Source organism: Myxine glutinosa, chromosome 11 (assembly GCF_964187855.1).
Source record: "Myxine glutinosa chromosome 11, kmMyxGlut1.1, whole genome shotgun sequence".
Taxonomy (NCBI): domain Eukaryota; kingdom Metazoa; phylum Chordata; class Myxini; order Myxiniformes; family Myxinidae; genus Myxine; species Myxine glutinosa.
Genome location: NC_136271.1, coordinates 36,889,089 through 36,915,715, shown reverse-complemented (window position 1 = coordinate 36,915,715; position 26,627 = coordinate 36,889,089). Strand labels below are relative to the sequence as shown.

The 26,627-nt window shown below is 47.8% G+C and overlaps 1 protein-coding gene across 4 annotated transcripts in view; it reads right to left on the bottom strand.

Moving 5' to 3' along the window:
* The window catches only part of MTDH (metadherin), a 69,357-nt gene extending 45,549 nt beyond the window's left edge, over positions 1-23,808 (bottom strand). For 3 of the 4 annotated variants that reach the window (XM_068130490.2, XM_068130491.2, XM_078786564.1), the window contains exons 1-2: positions 23,409-23,789; positions 5,961-6,095 (exon numbers count right to left, since the gene is read on the bottom strand). In XM_068130490.2, the coding sequence (XP_067986591.1) occupies positions 5,961-6,095; positions 23,409-23,720 (447 nt within the window). In that variant the 5' untranslated portion in view covers positions 23,721-23,789. Of the gene's footprint in view, positions 1-5,960; positions 6,096-23,408 lie in introns of all 4 variants that reach the window. The other variant, XM_068130492.2, reaches the window with a different exon arrangement.
* Between the last annotated feature and the right edge of the window lie 2,819 nt (positions 23,809-26,627).

Below are 26,627 nucleotides of genomic sequence, written 5' to 3'. Positions count from 1 at the left end.
ATCCACCAAGTTTCATCCAAATCCGTCCACAACTTTTTGAGATATCCTGCTATATACCGTTTTTGGCCCTATCTCCTAATGGTGAAGAATCAATTAGAGAATTAAATAATTCTCGTATCCGAATCCATAATCCGATCTTCACAAAAAATCTAATCGATTCGTCCTTGTCACACCCCCAACCGGTCCACCAAGTTTCATCCAAAACGGTCCACAACTTTTTGAGATATCCCGTTATGTATCGTTTTTGGCCATATCTCCCAATGGTGAAGAATCACTTTAAAAATTCGAGTAGCCGGACCCGAATCCGGATCTTCACAGAAATCTAATCATTTCGTCCTCGTCACATACGCTACATCTCTGCCAAATTTCGCCCGAATCCGTCCACAACTTTTTGAGATATCTTGTTCACAGACAAACAGACAGGGAAGAAAACATAACCTCCATCCACCTTTGGTGACGGAGGTAATAATTAGGACTGTGAGAGCAACCACACACAGCTCTGAACTAGTCAATAGATTACAACAACTAGTCAGACGTATGTTACCACAGGACAGGAAGCTACAGTTGGTAGATTAAAACAAGTTTTCTTTAATATCACAAAACGACACCAAATCGAATTAGTAAAACACAATACGAATAGTAAAAATATTATTCACGAGATCTTTATGTGAATAAAGTACAATATAAGAATTAAATCAATGTTGCTAGGAATCAGTGGTTGCTAGAATACAGCAGCATGCAAAAAACCGTTATAGGTGACAGAGCATTCGAAATACAGTTTGATCCAGAGGTAGGTGGTGTGGTCATGCTGGTTGGTGGACATGGGTTTATTTAAGGTAAGATGTGCATGATTTAATGTATTATCATATCATGGAGTGTGTAAGGAAATTTATAAATATATTATAATACATTAAATCCTCTAGCGAGTAAAGTTGGAAGTAAGTGATGTTGCATTGATAAGTTGACTGACTGCCTGGACGCAACTGAGGTTTTGGATCTACTGATGTAGCATATATTGATGTGGATCCATGACCGAGATTGTGGATCCGCCGTTTGGAGAGGTCCTGGGCTGAAAGGATCGAAACCTCGAGGAACAACAGTGCCCAGCTGATGATCCATGCAGTCGGGAAACTAGTCAATTGCTTACAGGTTAAGGTGCTTACTTTAGGTAAGGGAACCATGTTTGAGGTTTACAATTTAAATTAAGTTGAATATGGGATGTTGTGAAATTAACATCATTTACAGTAATCCTTTAAATCATTTATATTTAAGTTTAGGAACAACCAATACTGTACAATTAATTAAATGCATTTTTAAATAAGAATTGAATTAGAGAAATAAGAACTGAAAATCATAAGAGATAGAATTGTGAGAAACAAAAGTAAAAAGACAAGACGTGTGTGTGTGTGTGTGTGTGTGTGTGTGTGTGTGTGTGTGTGTGTGTGTGTGTGTGTGTGTGTGTGTGTGTGTGTGTGTTTGTGTATATGTGTTTGTGTATATATGTGTATATGTGTATATGTGTGTATGTGTGTGTAAATATGTGTGTATATATGTGCATATATATATATATATATATATATGTGCCTAAATGTGTGTAAATATGTGTGTAAGTGTGTAAGTAAGTGTGACTGTGTAAGTAAGTGTGCGAGTGTGTAAGTAAGTGTGCGTGTGTAAGTAAGAGTGCGTGTGTAAGTAAGTGTGCGTGTGTAAGTAAGTGTGAGAGTGTGTGTAAGTAAGTGTGAGTGTAAGTAAGTGTGTGAGTGTGTGTAAGTAAGTGTGTGAGTGTGTGTAAGTAAGTGTGTGTAAGTAAGTGTGTGTAAGTAAGTGTGTGAGTGTGTGTAAGTAAGTGTGTGAGTGTGAGTGTGTAAGTAAGTGTGTGTGTGTGTGTGTGTGTGTGTGTGTGTGTGTGTGTGTGTGTGTGTGTGTGTGTGTGTGTGTGTGTTTTTTAGAGTGCGTTATTCTACCTGGCTTCCTCTTGGAGACTAAAATGCAATTATTGATCTTTCATTTGATAATAGTCGTGTATTTCGTGAACAGAATGAAAATGACAGCAGCAAATTTATCACAAACCAACAACTGTTTAGTTGACTGATCTGATGATGGATGTACTGAGGTATGACATAATTTATTAGGATGATAACAAGCAGGGGTTAATGACATGCCCATCATGAGGACACAGTCCTTGCTTGTTATTCACCGTTCATACAATACGTACGTCCATTGAGATGGTACTCGATAAATACTCAAGACAATGTGAGCGGGAAAAGAGATCAACAATCACCTAAAAGTCCGTGTTACTCATACCAAGTCGACTCAAACTCAACCACTGGAAAATCGTGCTGCATGCAATGTTTTTTCCCTCGCCATCTAGCTCAGTCCATTGTGAGGTGAGCGCTCGCACTCTTTCCCGGCTCTTTTAATTGAATTCACTCAATTCCCCCTATTGTTTTGACAAAAATTTATCAGACAACGCATCGTTTATGTTCCTTTCTCCAACAATCCAAGTAGGTTGGAACTACGTGATGAAAATAAAAGTGCCGTAAATTCACCCGCCTGCCTCCGATTGGTTGACGCATAGCACCGAGTGATCAGGCCTGTGTGAATATCAAATAGTTAGCGCATCCTCACCTAAAAAATAAACTTTTGTGGTACAATATCGAGTGTGGAACTCAAGATTTAGACTCGATACATGCTGATCTAGAATTCAAAATGAAATGCACTTATTCGTATGAGGTACGTAATGGAATTGAATAGAAGAAATCGGCTCACGGCCTATCTGACACGTGAAGCATTTACCAAGAATGTAAAATTTGGAATTAGGAGCAAAAAAAAAAAAAAAAGTAGGGTGTGTAGCAAGCCCTCCATTTACAGTATTCAAATTTTTATTTTATGTTATTATTACGCACTATATTATTTATATTTTATCATTAGTCGTTGCATTTTTTTTTTTTTTTTTTTTTTTTTTTTTACACAATTTCTGTCTTATGGGGTCAACAATTGTGACCATTTTCTGTATACGGTGTACATTCACCTATAAGCGGTTGTACATGGTTGGTGGTCATGTGATGGCACACACACACACACAAACACACACACACACACACACACACACACACACACACACACACACACACACACACACACACACACACACACACACACACACACACACACACACACACACACACACACACACACACATCTACCTTCCCACAAATGCATCACACACGCCGCAATCAGTTTCTTGTCAGCTACAGTCATGTAAACACCACGTGATCCGCTCTTTCATACCCGCTGGCCTAACCCTCAAGTTAAAAAACCAGAACACCACTCGGTAGAGCGCAAACCTCTGCCAGGCTGAACACCAATTTATGTTTGTAACCCACAGAGACCAGATCTGGATTCAGACCTGAACCAAAATCGAATCGGCTTGTTCTCGTCACCAAACCAACTCATCCAAGTCGTCTACAACCTGGAGATATCATGCTATATATCGTTGGCACCATCTCTCAATGGTGAAGAATCATTTAAAAATTATCGCATCTGGATCTGGGAAAGGTGACCCTCTGGACTGTGGCCCGTACTGAGTGATAAAGTTATTGGAGCATGGAATGAAGGTATTGGAAAGGGTGTTGGAGAGGAGGATAAGGAACAAAGTGAAGATCGACGAAATGCAGTTTGGATTTATGCCAGGAAGAGGAACGACAGACGCGCTTTTTATTGTGAGGCAGTTGCAGGAGAAGTACATGGAGAAGAGGAAGAAGTTGTTTCTTGGGTTTGTTGATCTGGAGAAAGCATTCGATAGGGGTTCCACGCAAAGTATTGACATGGGCATTGAGGAAGTTAGAAGAGGAGGAATAGTTGATCAGAGTAGTGATGGCAATGTACAAAAGAGCACGCACAGCTGTAAGGACGAAGGATGGGAACAGTGGTGAGTTTGAGGTGAAGGTGGGAGTGCATCAGGGGTCGGTACTAAAAAAAAAAAACCTTTAGAGGCCATTTTTTCCCCGCAAGCGGGGGTTGGCCTTTTTCGGGAACTGTGGTTGTTGTTGTTTTTCGGTCCCCTTTTTGAAGCAATGTTTTACGGCCGGATGCCCTTCCTGACGCCAACCCTTTTTGCCGCCTTTAACGACAAGCAGGGAATTCCCAGTGAACTGGTACTCAATTTGCCGACCTCGGAAGGATGACAGGCTGAGTCAACCCCCCTGGCGTTAATTCAGCGATTGACCGGGATTCGATCCTAGGATCCTAAGCCGGCACCCTAGCCGCTAGCCCAACACCAGGGTCACCAGGTCGGTACTAAGTCCACTACTATTTGTAGCTGTGATAGAGGTGCTGGCTCAGAACGTAAAGGAGGGTTTACCGTGGGAGTTGTTGTATGCAGATGATCTGGTGTTGATTGCGGAAAGTATGGATGGACTGAAGGAAAAGATGAACAAGTGGAAGGAATGTATGGAGACAAAAGGTCTGAAGGTGAATATCGGAAAGACGAAAGTGATGGCAAGTGGTAAAGCATGTGGTGAGGTGGAAAGAACTGGGAAGTGGCCCTGTGCTGTGTGCAGGAAGGGTGTCGGAGTGAACTCCATTCAATGTACAATGTGCGCTGAGTGGGTTCATCAAAAATTGTAGTGGTCTGAGAGGGTCATTAACCAGTGTGGCAGCTACATTCAAATGTAAGGTGTGCACAGAGGGAGCTGCACATGGAGGAAATGTTGAGTTGGATCTTGGAGACGGCGTGAAGCTGGAAGGTGTGAAAACATTTTGCTACCTCGGAGACATGCTGAATGGAGAAGGTGGATCAGACTCGGCAACGGTTGCTAGAGTGAGATGTACATGGAAGAAGTTTTGGGAACTGAGTGGCGTGCTGATGATGAGGGGAGTGTCATTGAAGCTGAAGGGAAAGGTGTATGCTGCATGTGTGAGAAGTGTTATGATTTATGGGAGCGAGACATGGGTCATGAATGTAGAGCAGCAACGAAGGTTGGAAAGGGTGGAAATGCGAATGGTTCGATGGATGTGCGGAGTATCGTTGAGAGAGAGGAAGACAAATGATGAATTGCGAAAAATGATGGGAATAGAGACTGTAATTGATGCTGTGAAGAGGAACAGGTTGAGATGGTTTGGTCATGTGTTGAGAAAGGATGAAAGTGACTGGTTGAGAAGAGTGATGGAAATGAATGTAGAAGGAAGTAGAGGACGGGGAAGACCGAGAAAGACTTGGCTAAAGATGGTGGAAGAATAAATGCGGGCAAGGGGGTTAACAAGGGGAGATGCAGAAAATAGGGCAAGATGGAGAAGATCGTCATGGGGACCGCAAGGCTAACCCTCGCTCTAGCAGGGAAAATGGCCTTAAAATGCATGTTGTTGTTGTTGTTGTTGTTGTTGTGTCTGGATTCAAATTTGGATATTCACCAAAATTGAATCACCTCTTCCTTGTCACACATCCAACCTGACCATCAATTTACGTTCAAAACCATTCACAACAGATATTCTGCTCACAGAGGTTTAGGCTGGTTTGACTATATAGGATGTTATTTGATGAATGTGGGAGATTATCGAGTGAGGCAGGTTTGTGGGCATGGGACGTCATTATATGATTGTAGGAGGTTATCTTGTTAGGCAGGTAGGTGTGCATAGGATGTTATTGGATGAACGTAGGAGGTTATCTTGTTAGAACGTATAGGATGTTATTGGATGAATGGGGGTGGGGGGGAGGGAGTTACCTTGCGAGTCTGGAACCTCATCTCCAATCTCCCCACTGGCCTCTAGTAACTTTTTATTTCCACAATTTCCATATATGATACACTGTGTTAACCAGGAACCTGACCACCGTCTAAATGGAGGGTTGAATGTACTCGTCAAAAGGCAAAACCTCCAAAGTTCTGAACCATTGATAAATAATGTTGCCAACTTTTGCACAACTTTATTTCGAGCAAACATTTACTTTCGAGCAAACGCACCTTTTCTCCAATAAGAAAGTCTTCTGGATGACGACTTGCTTGACCAAGGCCCGTTTTGACAACGCAGTTTCCACTGGTCACTGTTGATATACCATTGGCTTTTTGCTTTGCTTCTGCTGCAAATGGGGTTTCTGTCTGGCAGGGTGAAATCACAAGCCAACAATCATGATACACACACACAGCCCGATCAAAACATCAGTACCATCAATTAGGCCTTTTGTGAAGTCCCAAAAGCAAGACATACATGGGTGGTTCAAATATGACCTGAACTTTTGTTTATAATAAACCTCGACAGGCAGTCATCACCAAGCTATGCAGCCAATTATTCGAAATTTCAACAGGGTCAATTGTTTGCTGACCTGAAGTTTCATAATCATTAGTTGTGCCATGCTCATTGCCATCTCAATTGGCACCACTTGAGTTTCTGCACATACACCAGAGTAGAAAAAGCTATTATAGGTCTTAGTTAGCAACATTATAAAGACAATTTAAATTAGAAACTAGCTGAACAGTTTATGTTTTGTATTCCACTGATAGGCCGGATCTGCATCTGGACCTGAACCACAATCTCATCAGCTTGTTCTCGTCACCTAACCAACTCATCCACCAAGTTTTGGCAAAATCTGTCAACAACCTTTTGACATAACATGCCAAATATCGTTTTTGGGCCCAATCATTCAATGGTGAAAAATTATTTTTAAAATCTCGGACACGCATCTTCACAAAAATCTAATCAATTTGTCCTCGTCACAAATCCAACCACCTCTCCACCAAATTTTGTCTGAATCTGTCCATAACTATTTGAAATATCCTGCTCACAGACACATAGACAGGCAGACAAGGGTGAAAATATAACCTCTGTCCACCTTCAGTGGTGGATGTAATAAATTTGCATACATTACTCTGCATCTTGGTTATGACAAACTTCCCTGCAAATGTCTGCTGCTCTTCTTCTGCTCCAATCGGCTCATCTGATCATGTGCTTGTTAAAGTGGACGTCTCTCTGGCCATTCTCAGAGAGCCTCCTCAACGTCGACGAGTCTGGTATTTCACTCAGGCCAACTGGCACGGTCTGCAAGCAGCCATAAATCATCTGGACTGGTCTAACATCTCTACCGCCTCTGACATAAACTCATCCTGGGAATTGTTCCAAAGTAAACTGCTCTCTCTCATGCACAGATTTATCCCATCCCATCTTCAGTTGTCATACCCTTTCTCACGTCCATGGTACACGGAATCTTGTGGTGAGGCAGTTGCCCTGAAACAACTTGTCTTCGCCTCCTGGAAAGCAAATCCAAAGGAAGGCAATCTCATTTCCTTTCACAAAGCCCGGAACAAGTGTGTGTCCACCCTCAGGAGAGCCAGGAAACAATATCTCTCTACTCTCAAGAGTGAACTCTCAAACCTGTCTCCGTCTTCCAAATCATGGTGGCGTCTTGTCAAATCTGTTTCTGGTGTTTGTTCCTCCTCCATTACCTCAAATGGCTACACAGCTGACGTGGCTTCAACACGTGAAAAAGCTGAATGCCTCAATTCTGTGTTTGCCTCAAAATCTTGGGTTCCAAACCCGTCTCTCTCTGTACCCACCGTACCCAGTTGTACCAACCATACACAGTCATACCCAGCTGCTCATGGACTCTGTGTCCTTCTCTCCTGACAAGGTGGCAAAGTTTCTGTCAATCCTCGACTCTGATTCTGCAACTGGACCTGACGGCATCAGCCCACGGGTCCTAAAATCCTGCTCTGCCGCTCTTTCACACCCTCTCTGTTCTCGTCACCCTCTCTTTTGCTCAAGGTCATCTGCCTTCAGCTTGGAAATCAGCCAACATTACCGCTGTACACAAAAAGGTGCAAAAACAGATCCTTGCAACGACAGACCAATCAGCCTGCTCCAAATCATCAGCAAAGTCATGGAATCCATCATTGCTTCGGACATCAAATCCTTCCTCTTCTTCAATGGCTTGATCTCTGAGAATCAATTTGGATTCAGACCAGGTCACTCTACTCTGGACAGGCTGCTTCTGCTGTCTCAACAATGGATGGAGGTCCTCAATGTCAAACAGGAAATTAGAGCCGTCTCCCTTGATATATCACGTGCCTTCCATACGGTCTGGCACCCCGCTCGGCTCACCAAACTCTCCTCCTATGGTATCCATGGAAATCTCCACACATGGCTTGCGGACTTCCTCTCTGGTCGTAGTCAACGTGTGGCCCTGAATGGATTTCTCTCATCTCCCCTTCCTGTTCAGGCTGGAGATCCCCAAGGCAGTGTTCTGGGCCCTGTGCTTTTTCTGGTCTTCATCAATGATCGCTCTGACTCTCTGGAAAATCCTCTCTATCTCTTTGCTGATGACCCCACTCTTTGCCGCCCCATACCTCATCCCTCAGATCGGCAGTCAGCAGCCTCCTCACTCTCTGCAGACATGGTCAAAATCACAGACTGGTCAAACAAGTGGAACATGTCTTTCAATCCTGACAAATCTCACACTCTCACAACGTCTCTTCGAAAAGACCGTCTGGCCAACCCTCCCATCCACTTTCTGAACAATCCTCTTGAAGATGTTCTGTCACGCAAGCTTTTGGGTCTCACTATCTGCCATGATCTTTCCTGGGAAAACCACATTTCAAATCTGGCCTCCAAAGCCAGTCGTCGACTGGGCATTCTCCGTCGTGTGAAGTCCTTCCTTGGCACACCTGAGCTCCTCACCACATACAAGGCTTTTATCCGCAGCTCAATGGAATACTACTCTTCCCTCTGGGCTGATGCTCCTGCCTCACACCTCGCTCGGCTTCACGCTGTTGAAACCAAAGCTTTCAGAATCGTTGGAATCTCCCGCGATGAGGACCGATTGTGAGGGCCTTTCACTTACTCACCACAGGCAGGTTGGTGGCCTTTCTGTCTTCTACAGACTCCTCTCTGGCCTAGCCCCCCCAGCCCTGTCTGTGCTCTGTCCCCAAAGTACTCTTACAGGTCGCACAATATCTGCCTACAACCTTCTTATGGTTAAACTGCCAAAATCAAGACTCTCTGCTCACCTTCACTCTTTCATTCCTCTTTTCTCCCACCTCTGGAACAAACTCCCTCACTCTCTTCAATCCCACTCATCCCTCCAGGTCTTTAAAACAGCTGTTCGCCACCATCTCTTATCTTCCCCCATCCAAACCTTTATCTTTTCTACCCCTGTTAATTCACCCCAGATCCACTTTTCTGAAATACCGACTTCTTTCCTGGAAGTCCTAGCAGTGTCCATGTGTTTTTTTTCCACCTAACCACCCTTCAACCCCCTTCCCAAGCCTCCTCCCCCCAAACCCTCTACCTCCCACAGATCTCCCGATGTCCCTGCTCTCAAATGTTGTACTTGTGTGCTTCCCCCCTCTCTCCCCATCTTGTCTTATATGTCCGGTTTTATTTTTTTGGCATTAATGTTAGCTCTTACACGAGCCTCGATCTTGTATACAAAAAAAAAATTGTGGGCTGGCAGGATCGCCATAGATGTATAGCACTCATCTCTGTGCGGTTTAGCCAGGGTGCCAATGTCGACCCAACTGTTAACCAACGTCTCATGTTTCGCAAGCAGGGCGAGGCATCAGTGTGTGTGCTGTCTCTCAGATGGACTTTTAACTGGGCGTCTGCAAGCATTACTTGATGGACGCTAAAGATCCCACGGTGTCTTTCACAGAGCAATCATGTTATCGCCGGCACCCAAAACAAATGACAAATCCCTGCGATTACCTGTAAGGAGCACCGAATCACCTGCACAGCAGCTGCAACTTGGCAATGATGCAACCAGCATGCTGAATACAAATTTAATCGCAGTCGAATATGCATTAGTCCACAACCCTGCCCTTTATAAACAAAATTCCAGGTCAAAATTGATCCAGCCTTGCAGAAGCATTTTTACAACAAACTCTCAAAACTGACATTTGCTGATGAAGAGCACCCGATTGATTGGAGGAACTGTGAAAAAGGACAGGAAAGAAATGGACGATATTGAAAACCCACTCGATATATTAAAAACCTACATTAATATTGCTCACAAATGGCCAAATCCTGACATTTGCACTTTCTGGATAGAGGGCTTCTGCTCTGATGAAATTTAACCTATCCTGGTATATCGGTGAAGCCATTTGCTGAGCCATCGCCATCAGGAGTCGCAGATGCTTTGCTAAGGTTCACAGGTGTCCAGTTGCACCCTTAAATTCCCAGTGGGCTGGCCCCCATAACTTCAGTGTTCTAGAAAAACTTTTGATGGCATTTTTTGTTACAAGTGGTGACCCATGCTAAATCTACTCAACGGTCAAAAGGGACAAATTTGACATTTTAACAATAATGCATTGACATACGAGATAGGATATTTTTAATAGAAAATACATGGAATATGATGGTTCAAAGGTTGCCAAAGCAATTGCACAATGATTAAATGTCCAAGGTCTTGCACACACAGTCATTGGGCACACTTAATTGATTTCCATTTCTGGGCCTGAGCATGTTGGACGTTGGATCGTGCAGTTCCTCCTTCGAGTTCATCAAAGACAAGTTTTCTGGACCAGATTAGTCATTTCCGTGTTTAACTATACCTTGTTATGGTGCATTGTAGAATCCCAGATAAATCAAAGTTCGAAATTTAATTATTTTTGGGTGCGAAAAATCGTTATACACGGACATGGCTTTCTCTACCTGTATATAGTTAAGGTTGAGGGGGTAAGGGGAGCTGACAGAGCATGTATAATGAACGCCGTGTCAACCTTTCATATTGGTTGTGTGGTCTGTGCTGTATGTAATCAAGTCCACCGTTACGGTTCAGGACCTACATGACTTGTTTCTTGCCCTCAGTGTACCCTGCCCCTTGATGTAGTAAATTGATTGCAATTCATTGTTTGACTTTGTGCCATTGTTCCATTGTTCCATTGTTCCATGGGGCTGTGTTGTAACAACTCCAGTTCCGAATGGCAAATGCGTGACGTTTACACATGAGGATACCTCCGCCAGGCTGAACAGTTTACGTTTTGTATCCCACTGATAGGCTGGATCTGCATCCGGGCCTCAACCAAAATCTAATCAGCTTGTTTTTGTCAAGTACCCAACTCATCCACCAAGTTTCGTCCGAATCCATTCATAACTGTTTGAGATATCGTGCTATGTACTCTCGTATTTGGCCCTATCTTTCAATGCTGAAGAATCACTTGGGTTCCCAAACATAAAAGCCTGGTGTTGGCTTAATAGTTAAGGTGGCTGGCTTGAGATCTTAGGGTCCCGGGTTTGAAACCGCCATGCAGTTGAATCAACACCACATGGGTTGATTCGGCCTGTCATCTTTCCAAGGTTGGCAAAATGACTACCAGATGACCTATGGAGAGGGATTGCATCAGCGGCAGCTGCTCCACCAGAAAATGATGTAACCAGTATCCACAGGCTGCGCACAAACCTCCACCAAACATAACCACTGCCCTTTGACCTTTGCCCTCTTGACCCAAAAATCTAATCAGTTCATCTTTGCATTGTTGTACTTACTTGTACCACGTTTGGTCAAAATCCCATCACTGGTTCACAAGTTAGGTAAACATTATGTTACCGTGCTACCGGGACCTCTGACCTTTGACCTCCTAACCCCAAAATCAAATCAGTTTATCTTGTACCAACTTTGACGAATGGATCCCTTCAGCTGTTCTTAAATTATCGCAGTAACGAGAACCTATCGTGCACAGACAGACAACCCTAAAACATGACCTCTGTCCACCTGTGGTTAAAATATAAACTACAAGCATGCCTGTTTACCTTTTTAAACAGTCACTACTACTGTTTAACACTAAACTGAAAGGGAGGAAAACCAACGTTCTTGAGGCCAGAGCCTAGCTCTACTGTGATTCCACCGTTATATATATATATATATATATATATATATATATATATATATATATATACACACACACACACACACACACACACACACACACACACACACACACACACACACACACACACACACACACACACACACACACACACACACACACACACACACACACACATATATATATATATATACCCCAGACAGGATGACCTTGTCAGGAGTGGGTGTAGTACTAGTCATTATAAAAAGTCTTTGTTCTGGTTCATAGATCATGACTGCATATTCCTCAAACAGGTGCAAAGCCTGCCTATTGAAAGTTCATCGCCCTCCCCCTGCCCTCTCCCTCCAGGTAAAGAATAGTTTTTCTTATGCAAAGTTATGCATCTCAAGTTCAATTTACATCTTTATGCATGGACACCAAGTAACGAGGAGCTTGAACTGGCATCCCAGAAGTTGTGAATTAAATTGATGTTGAAGGCAGCAGTATTAAGCATTTTGGATTCAAAGCAATCTGGTAGCTGAGTTAGTGTCAGGAGAACTATCATGTCACTATTGGCTGATGGTAAGAACCAAGCTGGCTTATAAATAACCTTCAGGTGTGGGGTAATGTGCCAAAGCCATATATGTGGTCTGGTCTGCATGCTGCAATGCCAGTCGACCATTCATGGTTGAATTCTAATGCTCTCATAGCAACTTGAGAGGGGCATGAAAACGTTTAGGAAAAGGCAACGCTGCCTACAACCCCCCAAATAGAATATAAATAAAACCTCTTAAATGATCAAATGATCACATTCGCAGCTGTATGGTTCGTCACTCAAATCCAAGAAAAGAATGCGTTAAGATTGTTACATTTCACAATGAAATAACTCAACAAGACAAGCATGCAATACTCGATGATCAACAATACGTTAGTGGAAGTGAGAAGGAATAGAGGAAGTGACAGAGTTTTCAAAGCGACCACTTTGTTGTAATTTCCATCAGGAACTGCAATTGCTAATCACTGAGGAATTGTTTTTCAAGTGCTTGTAATCACTCGGGAGGTCCTAACGTGCTCGCACTTTTACTTGTTCAAGCAAAACTCCAGTCTACGGAATTGTCCCACCTGAAGTGTAATTTAATGGCTGCTGTCCAGGCACAAGTGATGCCATGAGACTGGCAACCCCCTGGCTTTTACAGTGGATCAGCAGAGTGGGGAAAGGGACACGATGGCAGTGGTGCCAAATCTGTATTGGCGATGCCCCCTCGCCCCCTTTCACTCCAAAGTACGACACCATGCTGATGCTTTTTTAAGGCTGAGGGAAGATCACATGCCCCATACCCACCAACCCAACAAACCCGCTGATCGGAATAAAACAGGGGTTTTTTTTTGTTTGTTTTTGTATACAAGATCGAGGCTCGTGAAAGAGCTAACATTAATCACACAAAAAGTCAAACCGACACATAAAACACAAAAAATAAGGGGAGCGGTAGACAAGATGGGGAGAGAGGGGGGAGGACACAAACACAACATTTGAGAGCAAGTTTTTTTAAATAGATGCGGATTTAGATTTTTTTTTTTTTTTTAATAGAGTTTTTTAATAGATGTGGATTTGTGATCACTGGCAAGCACAGATCACTTAATTTGAAGAGGAACTGTGATTGAAAAGGAATTTAAATTGATCTTGACCCCATATAATCATCATTATGGAATCAGAGGAAAATGGGGTGAACATTTATCAACTCCTACCCACACCTGACATTTCACCCCTCCTCCACCCAACTACCTCACCCCGGCTTCTACTCTTCACCGCCAACTGAGAATCAACCACAATATAGAACCTGCATAATGTTTAACACCAAAAATATATATATAGTTTTAAAATTAGAGACTTTTTTTTGAAACATGGTATGAAACACACCTGACACTCAAATAGGTATGTAAAGATGCATTAACAGACAAGTGAAGAATGAAAGGATATGGTAACAATTCTGTAGATGAAGGGAACAAATTGCTCACGTGCGCGTGTGAACAAACAACACATCAAACATACTATTAAAACTGCTCGCTTGTTCAGGTGAAAAGGCCACGAGGTTGACGTACCACCGAGCCAGTAAAATGTGTGTGCTCTTACAAATTGCGCAGTCGTATAAAAACTCAGACTTCATTTCTGCTTCCCTTCCAACAAACCTGCCACTCCACATTGCTACACTCCGCTCGCCTGCTTGAGCCGCCAATCTTCAATGCACGGGTCTGTTCTGCTTCATACTGTGATTTATTAGAGGCGGCATCATATGGCAGCAACAAGACTTTGGTGAGCAAAGGCTTGTAAAAGGGAAAAAAATATGCTCCTTTTGGAGAGGAAAAGTTGTCGGATAACAAAACAAAATTGTCATTTTGATATTTTATACCTTTATGTTGGCTTATCGGTTAGGGTGCCGGCTTGGGATCCTAGGATCCTGGGTTCGAATCCCGGTCGATCGCTGAATTAACGCCAGGGGGGTTGACTCAGCCTGTCATCCTTCCGAGGTCGGCTAATTGAGTACCAGTTCACTGGTAATTCCCTGTGTGTCGCAAGAGGCGACCAACAGGGTTGGTGGCAGGAAGGGCATCTGGCCGTAAAACATTGCTTCAAAAAGGGGACCGCGGTGCCCGAAAAAGACCAACCCCCGCTCTGTGGGGAAAAATGGCCTCTAAAGGTGGCTGGCTGTGGCTCTGTCTCTGTCTCTGTCTCTCTATGTAGAGCTAAGAATGACAACTAGTGAAAGGAATGAAAAATGCACATCAGCAAGGCTGGCTCAATGCAGTGGTTACAAGCACGGGGAATAAAAACCTTCCATTTTACTGGCTCGGTGGCCAAGCTGTCCTCAAAATGATGACTTGCATTTCATAATGACGTGGGTCGAATATTCGACAGCAGAATATTTGACAGCAGATTTTACTGGCTCGGTGGCCAAGCTGTCCTCAAAATGATGACTTGCATTTCATAATGACGTGGGTCGAATATTCGACAGCAGACGGCCAGTGGGAAGAGAGAGGAAATGATAAAATAAAACCGCACTCAAGTTCTCGTGCTCTAGGTCGTGTAATCACCAGCCTCATAATGCTAATCGTGACAAATAGCACAGCCTACTGCTTCAGAAACACGAGAAACATTCAATTTTCTATATCACAAGTCAAAAAAACTTTAAATAAATCATAATAAAGTTAGAGGAGTACTTTAATATGCTGAGGCTTTCGTCCAGCAGTGGACTGAAAAATGATTATGATGATGTATGATGCATGATCTCCCGCATCCACTACCTACATCACTTGCATGCCCACCGATTATATCAAAACCGTTTCCATTGAACCAGATTACAACTAGAAACTAGATGGTATTCATAGAATACCTACCCCGCGCAGTCGACTTGGTGCAAGCCAACTATTCTGGTTTTTTTTTTTTTTCAAAGGTTTTAAAAATTTGATCCAATATGGCTGCCAAACCTAATATGGCTGCCAGATCCAATATGACCACGTGACCGACGACGTCATAAATGTATATTCTCCAATATAATTTTTGCATAGATCATGCTCAATACATTTCAAACTGATCGGACCGAGCGTACTTGTCGAATTATGACTGCATGTGGAATATGTGTGGTTAACAATTACCAGAGTTTTTCACAACGAGACACGTTTCATTTTTTTTTTTTTCCATGGAGCGCTTTTGGAGATAGAGGCCCAAAGGTTTTCGATTTTTCCAAGATGGTGCCTGTACCACGTGACCTATGGCGTCATACTTATCACTAAAATTCTACACGAGTGGACGCATACTATGGTGAAATTTTCATGTCAATCGCACCAGCGGTTGTCGAGAAAACGATTAAAAGAATTTAAACAAGATGGCGCCTGCACCACGTGAACTATGACGTCATAATTATCACTAAATAATTGTACAAGAGTAAATGCATATTCCGGTGAAACGGTTGTGTCAATCGGAATAAATCAATAAATCACAACGAATTTCAGTGCAGTAAGCAGAACTGTAAGACATTGTTAATTATGCGTTGGAATGTAGGGTAAATGCACGAGTAAATGAAGTCACGATTAATTATTATTATCAAGTTTAACAAAAGGGATGTTGTGAGCACCGCGTAATATTCGACACTAGTAGACAGCCCGTCAAAAACGACGGGTTGGAACAGTCTATTTGACGGTGCAGCCACGTGAGCGTGACAAAGTCTGAAGCCTGGGTCTAGTGTCAGGTGTGCTTATATCTTCTTGATTTATTAGACATCCTGCAGACATAATGAACACTTGGTTTACTCTACGCACTTTGCACGTCATGTTCAGCGAATTTCACCTCCCTATGCCGTGTAATTATTGTGATTTTTTAAAAACCGCTTCCTACACCGAATTTGAGGCTCGGTTTGCAAGCCACCGTCTACAATTCCAATGCAAGAGACATAATTACTCTTCTTTTGGGTCTTCAGAGTCCTAAGGGTCTTTTGGGTGATCAAGCTCTTTTGGATCCTTGGGATTTTCTGGTTCATTTGGGTATTCAAGGTTTTTTTTTTTAAGGTCATTTGAGTCTGTTGGGTCCTCTGCATCTTTGGGGTCCTCAGGTCTTTTTGGTCATCCATGTATTTGGGGTATTTTGGGCCTTTGGGTTCCACTGGGTCCTCGGGTTTTTTTCGGTATTTGTGGTATTTTGGATCTTCAGGGACTTTTGGGTCTTCTGTGTATTTAAGGATCTTTGGATCTTCAGGGTCCTTTGGGTCTTCAGGGTCTTTGGGGTCTTGGGGTCTTTTCAGTGTTTTGGGTCTTCGGTGTCTTTGGGGAATTTTGGGTCTTCAGGACCTTTTGGGTTTTTGTTGTCTTTTGGGTCTTTAAGGATCTTTGGGGTCTTGGGGTATTTTGCGTCTTCGTGGTCTTTTGGGTCTTTAAGGGCAATTGGTGTGTTTGGGGTCTTTTGGGTCTTGGGGTCTTTTCAGTCTTTTGGGCCTTCGGGGTCTTTAGTGTCTTTGCGGTCTTTTGGGTATTTAAGAGTCTTTGGGGTCTTTAGCGGTCTTCAGGGTCATTTTGGTCTTTGGGGTATTTTGGGTGTTTGGGGTCCATTTGGGTCTTCAAGGACTTTTCTGTCTTTTGGGTCTTCAGGGTATTTTGGGTCTTCAGGGTCTTCGGGGTATTTTGGGTCTTCGGGGTATTTTGGGTCTTCAGAGTCCTTTGGGTCTTCTGGATCTTCGGGGTATTTTGGGTCTTCAGGGTCTTTTGTGTCTTTAACAATCCACTGGGTATTTTGGGTCTTCGGGTATTTTGGGTTCATTGGGTCTTCTGGGTCCTCAGTGTCTTTTAGGTCTTTTAACCGGTGGACACACAGTCGTGTTAAAAGATTGCCCATCAACCCACCCCCCCCCCCCCCCCAAATCCCTCCTAAAGCACGACTCAAAGTCTTTAAAACCTACCCTTATGAAGGGGGACGGACACGGACACAGTTTTATATGGTAGATAAAGGGAGACGACAAATAAACACGCGCTTTATTTATTTTTAGCCATGTAAGATGTAATCCAAGTGCTAAACCCACCCCCTCCTCAATCCCCCCACAATCCACTTGTGTACATGTGTCACCCAGTCCTCACACCTCACAGTAAAAGAGCAGATGGGCTTTCGTAACCAAGTGTGGAAAGGTTTCACCATGTCAGAATATACGATGAGGTTTTGTAAACTAGTGACTACAAGGAAGCATAAACAACAAACATTCCTGCATCTGATTTAAGCGATTTATGAACAGTTTTGGAGATATCATATAGTCACAATATTTATTTTTACGGCATAGCCCATAGGGCAAAGCCGTCGAGAACAGTGTTTGACCGTCTCCATGTCCGTAAGTATGTATGCATGTATGTATGTATGTATGCATGTATGTATGTATGTATGTATGTATGTTCCTCACAAACATACACCAATCGTAGCTGAGGATCTGGTCACATGACAGGGGTGATGTGATGTGATTATGTCTTTGATGTCATTACGGTGTATGACGGCTGACTCCACACACCGCATTTTGATTTATATGCCGTTCAGGCAGAATACATCGTCGTACCCGTCATATATCACAATCGCCATGCTCTACCGTAACGTTTTTAATTCAGTGCGAAACGCAAACAAACCGATTGTTAAAATGACCATCAAATATCGAAAGCATAGACGTTACGGGTCTTCCAACGACACAGTAGGTATAGGCCTTAGGCTTCATGCCTTCATGCCTCACCTTCAGGCTGCTTCGGACAAATTAGCCCAGGTTTCTTGATACAGTGGTATCATTTTCATAATAATAATAATAATAATGTTAATAATACTAATAATATAGTAAATATAATCATAACACTGCAATTCCTTTGTCGTGACTGCAAAGTTACTGGATTGAAGCAGTGTATGGTTGGTTCATTGTTGACTCAAAACATATAGAACAAACCAGTGTCTCAATGCAATCTCTTTACTTCCATGGTAACAGACACCTTAGAGACTTACAGTACTTCAAAAAAAAAAATTAATACTTACATTATTTGTTAACTGGTATCCCCACCCAGGTCCATACTATCCTCTTCAATGAAAGTATCAAACAAGCCCGGCTACGCCGATGTTAGACTTTGTCTTGTTTTTATGTACCTTCACAGTAGGTAAATACGGAGAAATGCCTAAACCCAAAATGTAATGATTATGGGGCATCACATGACCAAACAGCAACGAAGCTCTGGCTCTACATCCCAGTATCTAGAACGGCACTCGGACGTAATCAAGTAGTCCCACCTGAAATGAAAAGCAAACGTTGCGATAGGATAAGAAAATAGAGAAATTTCAAATACATCCGTATAAATTTGAGCTTCTGGAAGGAGTTCCTCTTGTGGGATCACAAAGCAACAGCTCCAAAACTTATTTTTCAGAAAGCGCATGTGGATGAGGAAGAAGCAGGAAACTGTCTCCAGCCAGGGTGCACCGCAGCCTTGGTGGTCCCAATGACAGTCTCACCGCAACCCTCTCGCAATAAAGGCCGAACAGTTCGACCCTCACGGTCGCGTTCACCAAATCTACCCCATGCTGCGATCAGTCTTTTTCAAGAGGATGTCTATCGGAGTCACTGGCTGATAAGTAGTATACTGTATAAAGTAGCATGCACTGTATACTGTAGTAGGCAGCTAGTAGTTAGCACCTAGTTATTACACAAATGACATATTCCTGTCACATTTGGAATATCTGGCCTGGCTAGCAGGTTCGTCAAACGCTTGGGCCAGAATTGTCGTGTCCCCCCTTTCCCACCCCACTCGCACCACTCCACAGGAAGGTGGGAATAATTTGGTTAGCTTAAGAAGACCCCGAGAAGAATTTAAACAATTCCTGCCCCGATCTACGGAGGTATCACCCACCGCACGGCCTCACCCACCAGTTACGATATGTGACAAGCATCATGACTGCGCTTCATTGCGAGAGATAATCAAGAGAAATCTTCTTCGTTTGCCTGTGGAATTCACTTCCTCATTCTGTTAAGTCTCATTCTTCCCTGCATGGCTTCACGATGACTGTTCACGTCGTACCTCCTCCTGAAGGCCCCCACAACGCATAACTCGGCTTTTCTACCGCCATTAATACTCCCCAAGCTCATTCCTTGCTTTCCGGGTTCCTGTATTTTCTCACCTCTCCCAACACCAACCTTCATTGCTGTTTCACCCTCGGTTGTTTCTTCTTCTTCTTCCAACTCCCTTCTTGGTGACTGAGCTCACATAGAGCTTGTTGTTGTTGTTCTTCTTCTTCAGCCATTTTTCTTCAAAGTATTCCTCTACCATACTGTAGATATGTATGCATGTATGTATGTATGCATGTATGTATGTATGGTTCCTCTACCATACTGGCCGCTTTCTACTGCTCTGTGTTCTATGTCTTCCATGAGCCTCGACTTTGCATAAAAACAAAACAGCCCTTCATAAAAATTTACTTGATATAAAAATTCACATCTACTTACTGTCAATATATTTTATTTCCATTTATGAACATTTTAGACAATTTCATTTTAAGACTCTGTTCCATCTCAACAAGACGAAGGTCAAGACCCATCCCATCGTTAGAACAATTGAGGTTATGAAACCCATTTTAAAACACAGATCTTTTGCCTTTGGCCTCCCCTGGTGGTGTCCCATTAACCTCGTGCGATGGGAAGGAACGTCATTCAGCCGTGCCAAGGACCATCAGCCTGTCCGACACTGCAGACGGAGATTTGTCTCGGATTGTAGAGTCTGACTCTGTAACTGGAATTGTAACCATGCATTGCATGACACTGCTGGAACACTGAAGCAAGAATTCAAACCATGATGATTCCCCAAGATTCCGGAAAGAAAAATAAAATGTAAAAATTCAGATCCAACAAGGATGGCCGAAATATTCTTGTTAAATCGAACTCTGAGATTAAAACTTAACTGTTCTACATCTTGCCTGGTGTACCGCCCACTTCCCCAAAGGACCCTCATCTTCCCCAAAGCCTTCAAGTTCATGTTCCCCTCACAAGGTACGATGACTGACGCATGCTTGCACACATGCACAAACCCATGCCCCACATTACAGGGTTCACACCTGCTCCACTTCACGGTCTGGGATTCTGCTCTCTCCTCCCCCCCATTCCACCCGCCTCACGTCCCATCCGCACACGGTCCAATATTCCAGCACCTCACCCACATACACACAGTCCAGGATTCATAACCCACGCACCCACATAGTCCAGGATTACTGCTCGCCCACCACCCGCATGGTCTAAGATTCTTGCCTGACAACCCCCCTACCCCACCCCATATCGCAGCACGGTGCAGGATTTCTGCCTCCCCCCCTACCAGCCCGATCCAGGATCAATGCCCACCACATCTCCATCCCAGCAGGGTCCAGGTTATCTTCCCACCCCCCATCTCCAGGTGGTCCAGCCTTCCTGACCACCCCTCTCCCCACACAGGTAAGGCTATCTGTCTACCTCCTCCCCACACAGTACAGGCTTGTTGCCGACCTGCCACCCCACACAGTCCAGGCTTGCTGCCCACCCACCTCCCTGCACACTCCAGGCTTCCTGTGCACCCCCTCCCCACATGGTGCAGGCTATGTGCCCATCACCTCCCCACACTGTCCAGGCTATCTGCCCCCCTCCGATCCACATCGTCCAGTCTATGTGCCCACCCCCCCCCCCCTCTCGACAGGGTCCAAGCTATGTGCCCACTCCCTCGCTGAACAGCCCAGGCTATGTGCCCACTCCCTCGGTGCACAGCCCAGGATACGTGCCCACCCCATTCCCTGCACAGTCGAGGCTATGTGCCCACCCTCTCCCCGCATGGTCCAGACTATCTGCCCACCCTCTTCCCCACACAATCTAGGATTCTTGCACCACCCCCAAATTACAGGATTCTTAGGATTCCTCCCCACTACTCCCACCCCCAATCAAAGATTCCAGCCTCCTCCAAACCGTCCAGAATTCCTATCTCCCCAACCCCTACATGGCCCAGGATTCACTACGGTCTAGGATTCCTGCCTCCCCCCTCCCCACAGTCTAGGATCCCTGTCTCCCCCCCCCCCTCCCCACGGTCTAGGATTCCTGCCTCCCCCCTCCCCACGGTCTAGGATTCCTGTCTCCCCTCCTCTCCACGACGGTCTAGGATCCGTCTCCCCCCCTCCCCATGACGGTCTAGGATCCGTCTCCCCCCCCCCCTCCCCACGGTCTAGGATCCCCATCTCCCCCCCCCCTCCCCACGACGGTCGAGGATCCCCCCCCCTCCCCACGACGGTCTAGGATCCCCCCCCCCCGGTCTAGGATTCCCATCTCCCTCCCCCTCCACACGGTCTAGGATCCCCGTCTCCCCTCTCCCCACGGTCGAGGATCCCCGTCTCCCCCCCCCCCTCCCCACGACAGTCTAGGATCCCCTCCTCCCCCCCCCCTCCCCACGACGGTCTAGGATCCACGTCTCCCCCCCCCTCCTCCCCACGACGGTCTAGAATCCCCGTCTCTCCCCCCCCCCTCCCGACGACGGTCTAGAATCCCCCCCTCCCCCCCCCTCCCCACGACGGTCTAGGATCCCTGCCTCCCCCCTCCCCACAATATAGGATCCCTGCCTCCCCCCTCTCCATGGTTTAGGATCCCTAACTCCCCCCTCCCCACGGTCTTGGATCCCTGCCTCCCCCCTCCCCACGGTCTAGGATCCCTGCCTCCACCCTCCCCACAGTCTAAGATCCCTGCCTCACCCCTCCCCACGGTCTAGGATCCCTGCCTCCCCCCTCCCCACGGTCCTGGATCCCTGCCTCCCCCCTCCCCACGGACTAGGATCCCTGCCTCCCCCCTCCCCACGGTCTCGGATCCCTGCCTCCCCCCTCCCCACGGTCTCGGATCCCTGCCTCCCCCCTCCCCACGGTCTAGGATCCCTGCCTCCCGCCTCCCCACGGTCTAGGATCCCTGCCTCCCCCCTCCCCACGGTCTCGGATCCCTGCCTCCCCTCTCCCCACGGTCTCGGATCCCTGCCTCCCCCCTGCCCACGGTGTAGGATCCCGCCTCCCCCCGCCCCACGGTCTAGGATCCCCGCCTCCCCCCTCCCTCCTCCCCACGGTCTAGGATCCCTGCCTCCGCCCTCCCCATGGTCTAGGATCCCTGCCTCCCCCCTCCCTCCTCCCCACGGTCTAGGATCCCTGCCTCCCCCCAACACCACGGTCTAGGATTCCTGCCTCTCCCCTCCCCACGGTCTAGGATTCCTGCCTCTCCCCTCCCCACGGTATAAGATTCCTGCCTCTCCCCTCCCCACGGTCTAGGATTCCTGCCTCTCCCCTCCCTACGGTCTAGGATTCCTGCCTCCCCCCTCCCCATGGTCTAGGATTCCTGCCTCCCCCCTCCCCACGGTCTAGGATTCCTGCCTCTCCCCTCCCCACGGTCTAGGATTCCTGCCTCTCCCCTCCCCACGGTCTAGGATTCCTGCCTCTCCCCTCCCCAAGGTCTAGGATTCCTGCCTCTCCCCTCCCCACGGTCTCAAATCCCTGTCTCCCCCCTCTCCACGGTCTCGGATCCCTGCCTCACCCCTCCCCACGGTCTCGGATACCTGCCTCCTCCCTCCCACCTCTCCACGGTCTCGGATCCCTCCCTCACCCCTCCCCACGGTCTCGGATCCCTGCCTCACCCCTCCCCACGGTCTCGGATCCCTGCCTCACCCCTCCCCATGGTCTCGGATCCCTGCCGCACCTCTCCCCACGGTCTCGGATCCCTGCCTCACCCCTCCCCACGGTCTAGGATTCCTGCCTCTCCCCTCCCCCACGGTCTCGGATCCCTGCCTCACCCCTCCCCACGGTCTCGGATCCCTGCCTCACCCCTCCCCACGGTCTCGGATCCCTGCCTCGCCCCTCCCCACGGTCTCGGATCCCTGCCTCACCCCTCCCCACGGTCTCGGATCCCTGCCTCCCTCCCCCCTATACACGGTCTAGGCTCCCTCCAGGAACCGCGATGTTCTAGCCCGAGGCTCTCAATGCACAGTCCATGATTGTGGCCACGACAGCACCCGCGCTCACCTCCCCCTTTCTTTTGCCTTTCATTACTTTACTACTGAGTGGGCCCGGGTTACGGAGGCTCGTACCTTGGATCCTTTGTCCCGGCGCCGCCGTTTCTTTGCCTCCCCGGCAACAGAGGCATCACCAGGGCCTGAAGTCCAGATTCGACCATCAGGTTCGACCTCTGTGGATTTCCAGGACAGAAGGCTCCGGGCACAGCGGGACAAGCACAGGACGAATAACACGGCGAGCACGACCACAACGAGGAACAGCAAACCCGGGGGCCGATGCGCGGTCACGATAGCACTGAATGTTGACGGTCCCAACGGGCCGATCACCGACAGCAAGAAGTCATCGAGAGACCTTAGCCAAGGTTCGAAATGCCACGCATTCGACATGACTTAGAGCTCCCTCTCGGCCGATAGCGATCCAGTCACCCCGAGCCCGATTGCTCCTCCCTTTCCGGTATCGACTCCTTTCCCCTTCCATTTAATTCAAGGAAAGACAAAACGTTTTCAATTTTAGCTCGACTTTTTTTGTTTATTAAGATCGGCTTTCAGCTTCAGCTTCAGTAAAGTCTCTATATTGCATACTCGTTAAACTTAAATTACCAGTTTACACTTCCTTCAAAACGCAGTGCAAATTGGAAGGGGAAAATGAAAGCCTAGCTAGAAAATACACCAAGTTCCCTCACAGGGAACGCAACGCAACCACTGACCTCTGCGCTAACTGGATTGGCTGTCATGGCGGAATGCTGCTCAATGCGCCGCCATCTTTAGACCCCCAGAAGAAGGCGCTGCCCCGATTGTTTGTTCCGAGCGTGGTGTGTATTCGCTGTACATGACGTCTTCAGGAAATTTTCTTATTTTACCTTTAATTTTTACCTCCGCCACCGAAAGTAGCTGGAGGTTAGTATATCCCTACCTGGTTGCTCCCTCCATCAGCATGATAGACCTGAGCCTCGTCCTGGTGGTGGAGTTGCTCTCTTTCTCAAAAACTCTATTCCTCACTCTTCATGCACTCACTACCTTCAGCAAGGAAAAACCATCTCATGGGGGAAAAAAAAATTCGAATAAATATATTCTGGAAATTAATGAGTAAACATGGGTAACAATATGGCGCCTAGCGGTCATGTGATCACGTATCTTCCGATGAATCTTATTATAATAGAGCAAACGTATATGGTTAGGTATGTTTATCTTTATATGCGACCAAAATTGATATTTAATTCAAAATTTATATTAAAGCGCGGCGTTACGCGCGCTGCTTGTGAGCAAGGAGGAAGCGGACAAGCGGTAACATATAAACGTCTTTATTGTAAGACTACACTGTAACACTGTACTGTCCCGGGCTGGGCGCCCGGTGTATCATGAGGCCACGCCTACCCCTGGTGCATGGCCACCGCCCACTTGGTGCGCGGAATGATGTCACCACGCCAGTGGGCTTTTGTGTCCGCCACACGCGCCCCCCCAGAATTCCCGCGCACCTGGAGGGCCAGTTTGCGGGGCAGACGAATGACCCGGCCGAAGCGCCCCCTGGCGATCGGCGGCGTCCGGGGTGCAGGGATGCCAGGTGGGATGCCCCTGGCTGCCCCTGGGATGGGTGCAGGACCGGGGGGCGGCGTGGCGGCGGGGCTGGGCGGTGCCGGGGGTCCGCCCGCAGGAGGGCGGCCCCGACGTGGGGGTCGGGCCACTGGCGGTGGATGGTCCACATCGAGGTGGGCCGGCTTGAGGCGGTCTACCGAAACGCGGTCAGGAGTACCGCCGATGTCCAGGGTGAAGTGCTTCGCCCCGGTCTCCAGCACGCGGAAAGGCCCGTCGTACGGGGGCCGCAGTGGTGTCCGATGGGCATCGTGGCGGACGAAGACGTACTCCGCCGTGCGAAGCTCCGGGGCGACGTGCGTCGGTGGGTGCCCGTGGCATGCCGTTGGCACCGGGGCGAACCTCTGGGCGGTCTCTTGTAGAGCGGAGCGCTGCTGTGCCGCGGACCATGGTGCCGTGGAGTCGGGGAGGAACTCGCCCGGAACCCGCAGCGGTTGCCCGAAGACCAATTCCGCCGCGGATGCGCGCAGGTCCTCCTTGGGCGCCGTCCGGAGGCCCAGCAGGACCCAGGGGAGCCTGTCGACCCAGCCGCCGTCGCGGAGGGTGGCCCGGAGCGCGGCCTTCAATGAGCGGTGAAATCGCTCACACAGGCCGTTAGCCTGGGGATGGTAGGCCGTGGTTCGGTGCAGCCGGACCCCGAGCCCCTGCGCAACCGCCCCCCAGAGCTCCGAGGTGAACTGGGGGCCGCGGTCGGATGAGATGTCTGAGGGGGCGCCGAACCGGGCGACCCAGGTGGCGATGAAAGCCTGCGCGACATCGGCCGCCGTTGTCGACGCCAAGGGCACGGCCTCCGGCCACCGGGTGGTGCGGTCCACCATGGTGAGGACGTAGGTGAAACCCCGCGAGGGGGGCAGAGGTCCCACCAGGTCCACGTGGACGTGGTCAAACCGGCGTTCCGGCACCGTGAACGGGGCCAACGGGGCCTGGGTGTGCCGGTGCACCTTGGCGCGCTGGCACGCGAGGCACGTCCTGGCCCAGCCGCGGACGGCCTTCCGGAGGCCATGCCAGACGAACTTGTCGGCGATCAGCCTTTGGGAGGCCCTCGCGCCCGGGTGGGACAGGCCGTGGATGGCGTCAAACACCTGGCGCTGCCAGCCCGCGGGCACGATGGGGCGAGGACGCCCGAGGGAGACGTCGCACAAGAGGGCCGCGCCCGCGCCGTCAAACGGCACCTCGGTGATGCGGAGGCCCGTGACGGCGGTCCGCAAGGCCTGGACGTCGGGGTCAGCGGCCTGGTCCGCTGCCATCCGGGCATAGTCGATGCCGAGGTGGACTGCGTGGGCGACGGCCCGGGAAAGGCAATCCGCCACCGGGTTGTCCTTCCCCGCGACGTGCTGGATGTCCGTCGTGTACTCGGACACGGCCGAGAGGTGACGCTGCTGCCGGGCCGACCACGGCTCGGTGACTTTGCCCATCGCAAAGATCAGCGGCTTGTGGTCGACGAAGGCAGTGAACGCCCGGCCCTCGAGCAGATGGCGGAAGTGCCTGACCGCCAAGTGAAGTCCGAGCAACTCGCGGTCGAAGGTACTGTAACGGCGTTCGGGCGGGCGAAGCTGCCGGCTAAAGAACGCCAGCGGTTGCCAAGCTCCACGCACCCATTGCTCATGCACTGCGCCCACCGCGTAGTCCGAGGCATCGGTGCTGAGGGCGATCGGTGCATCGGGCGCCGGGTGCGCGAGCATGGTGGCGTTAGCCAAGGCGAGC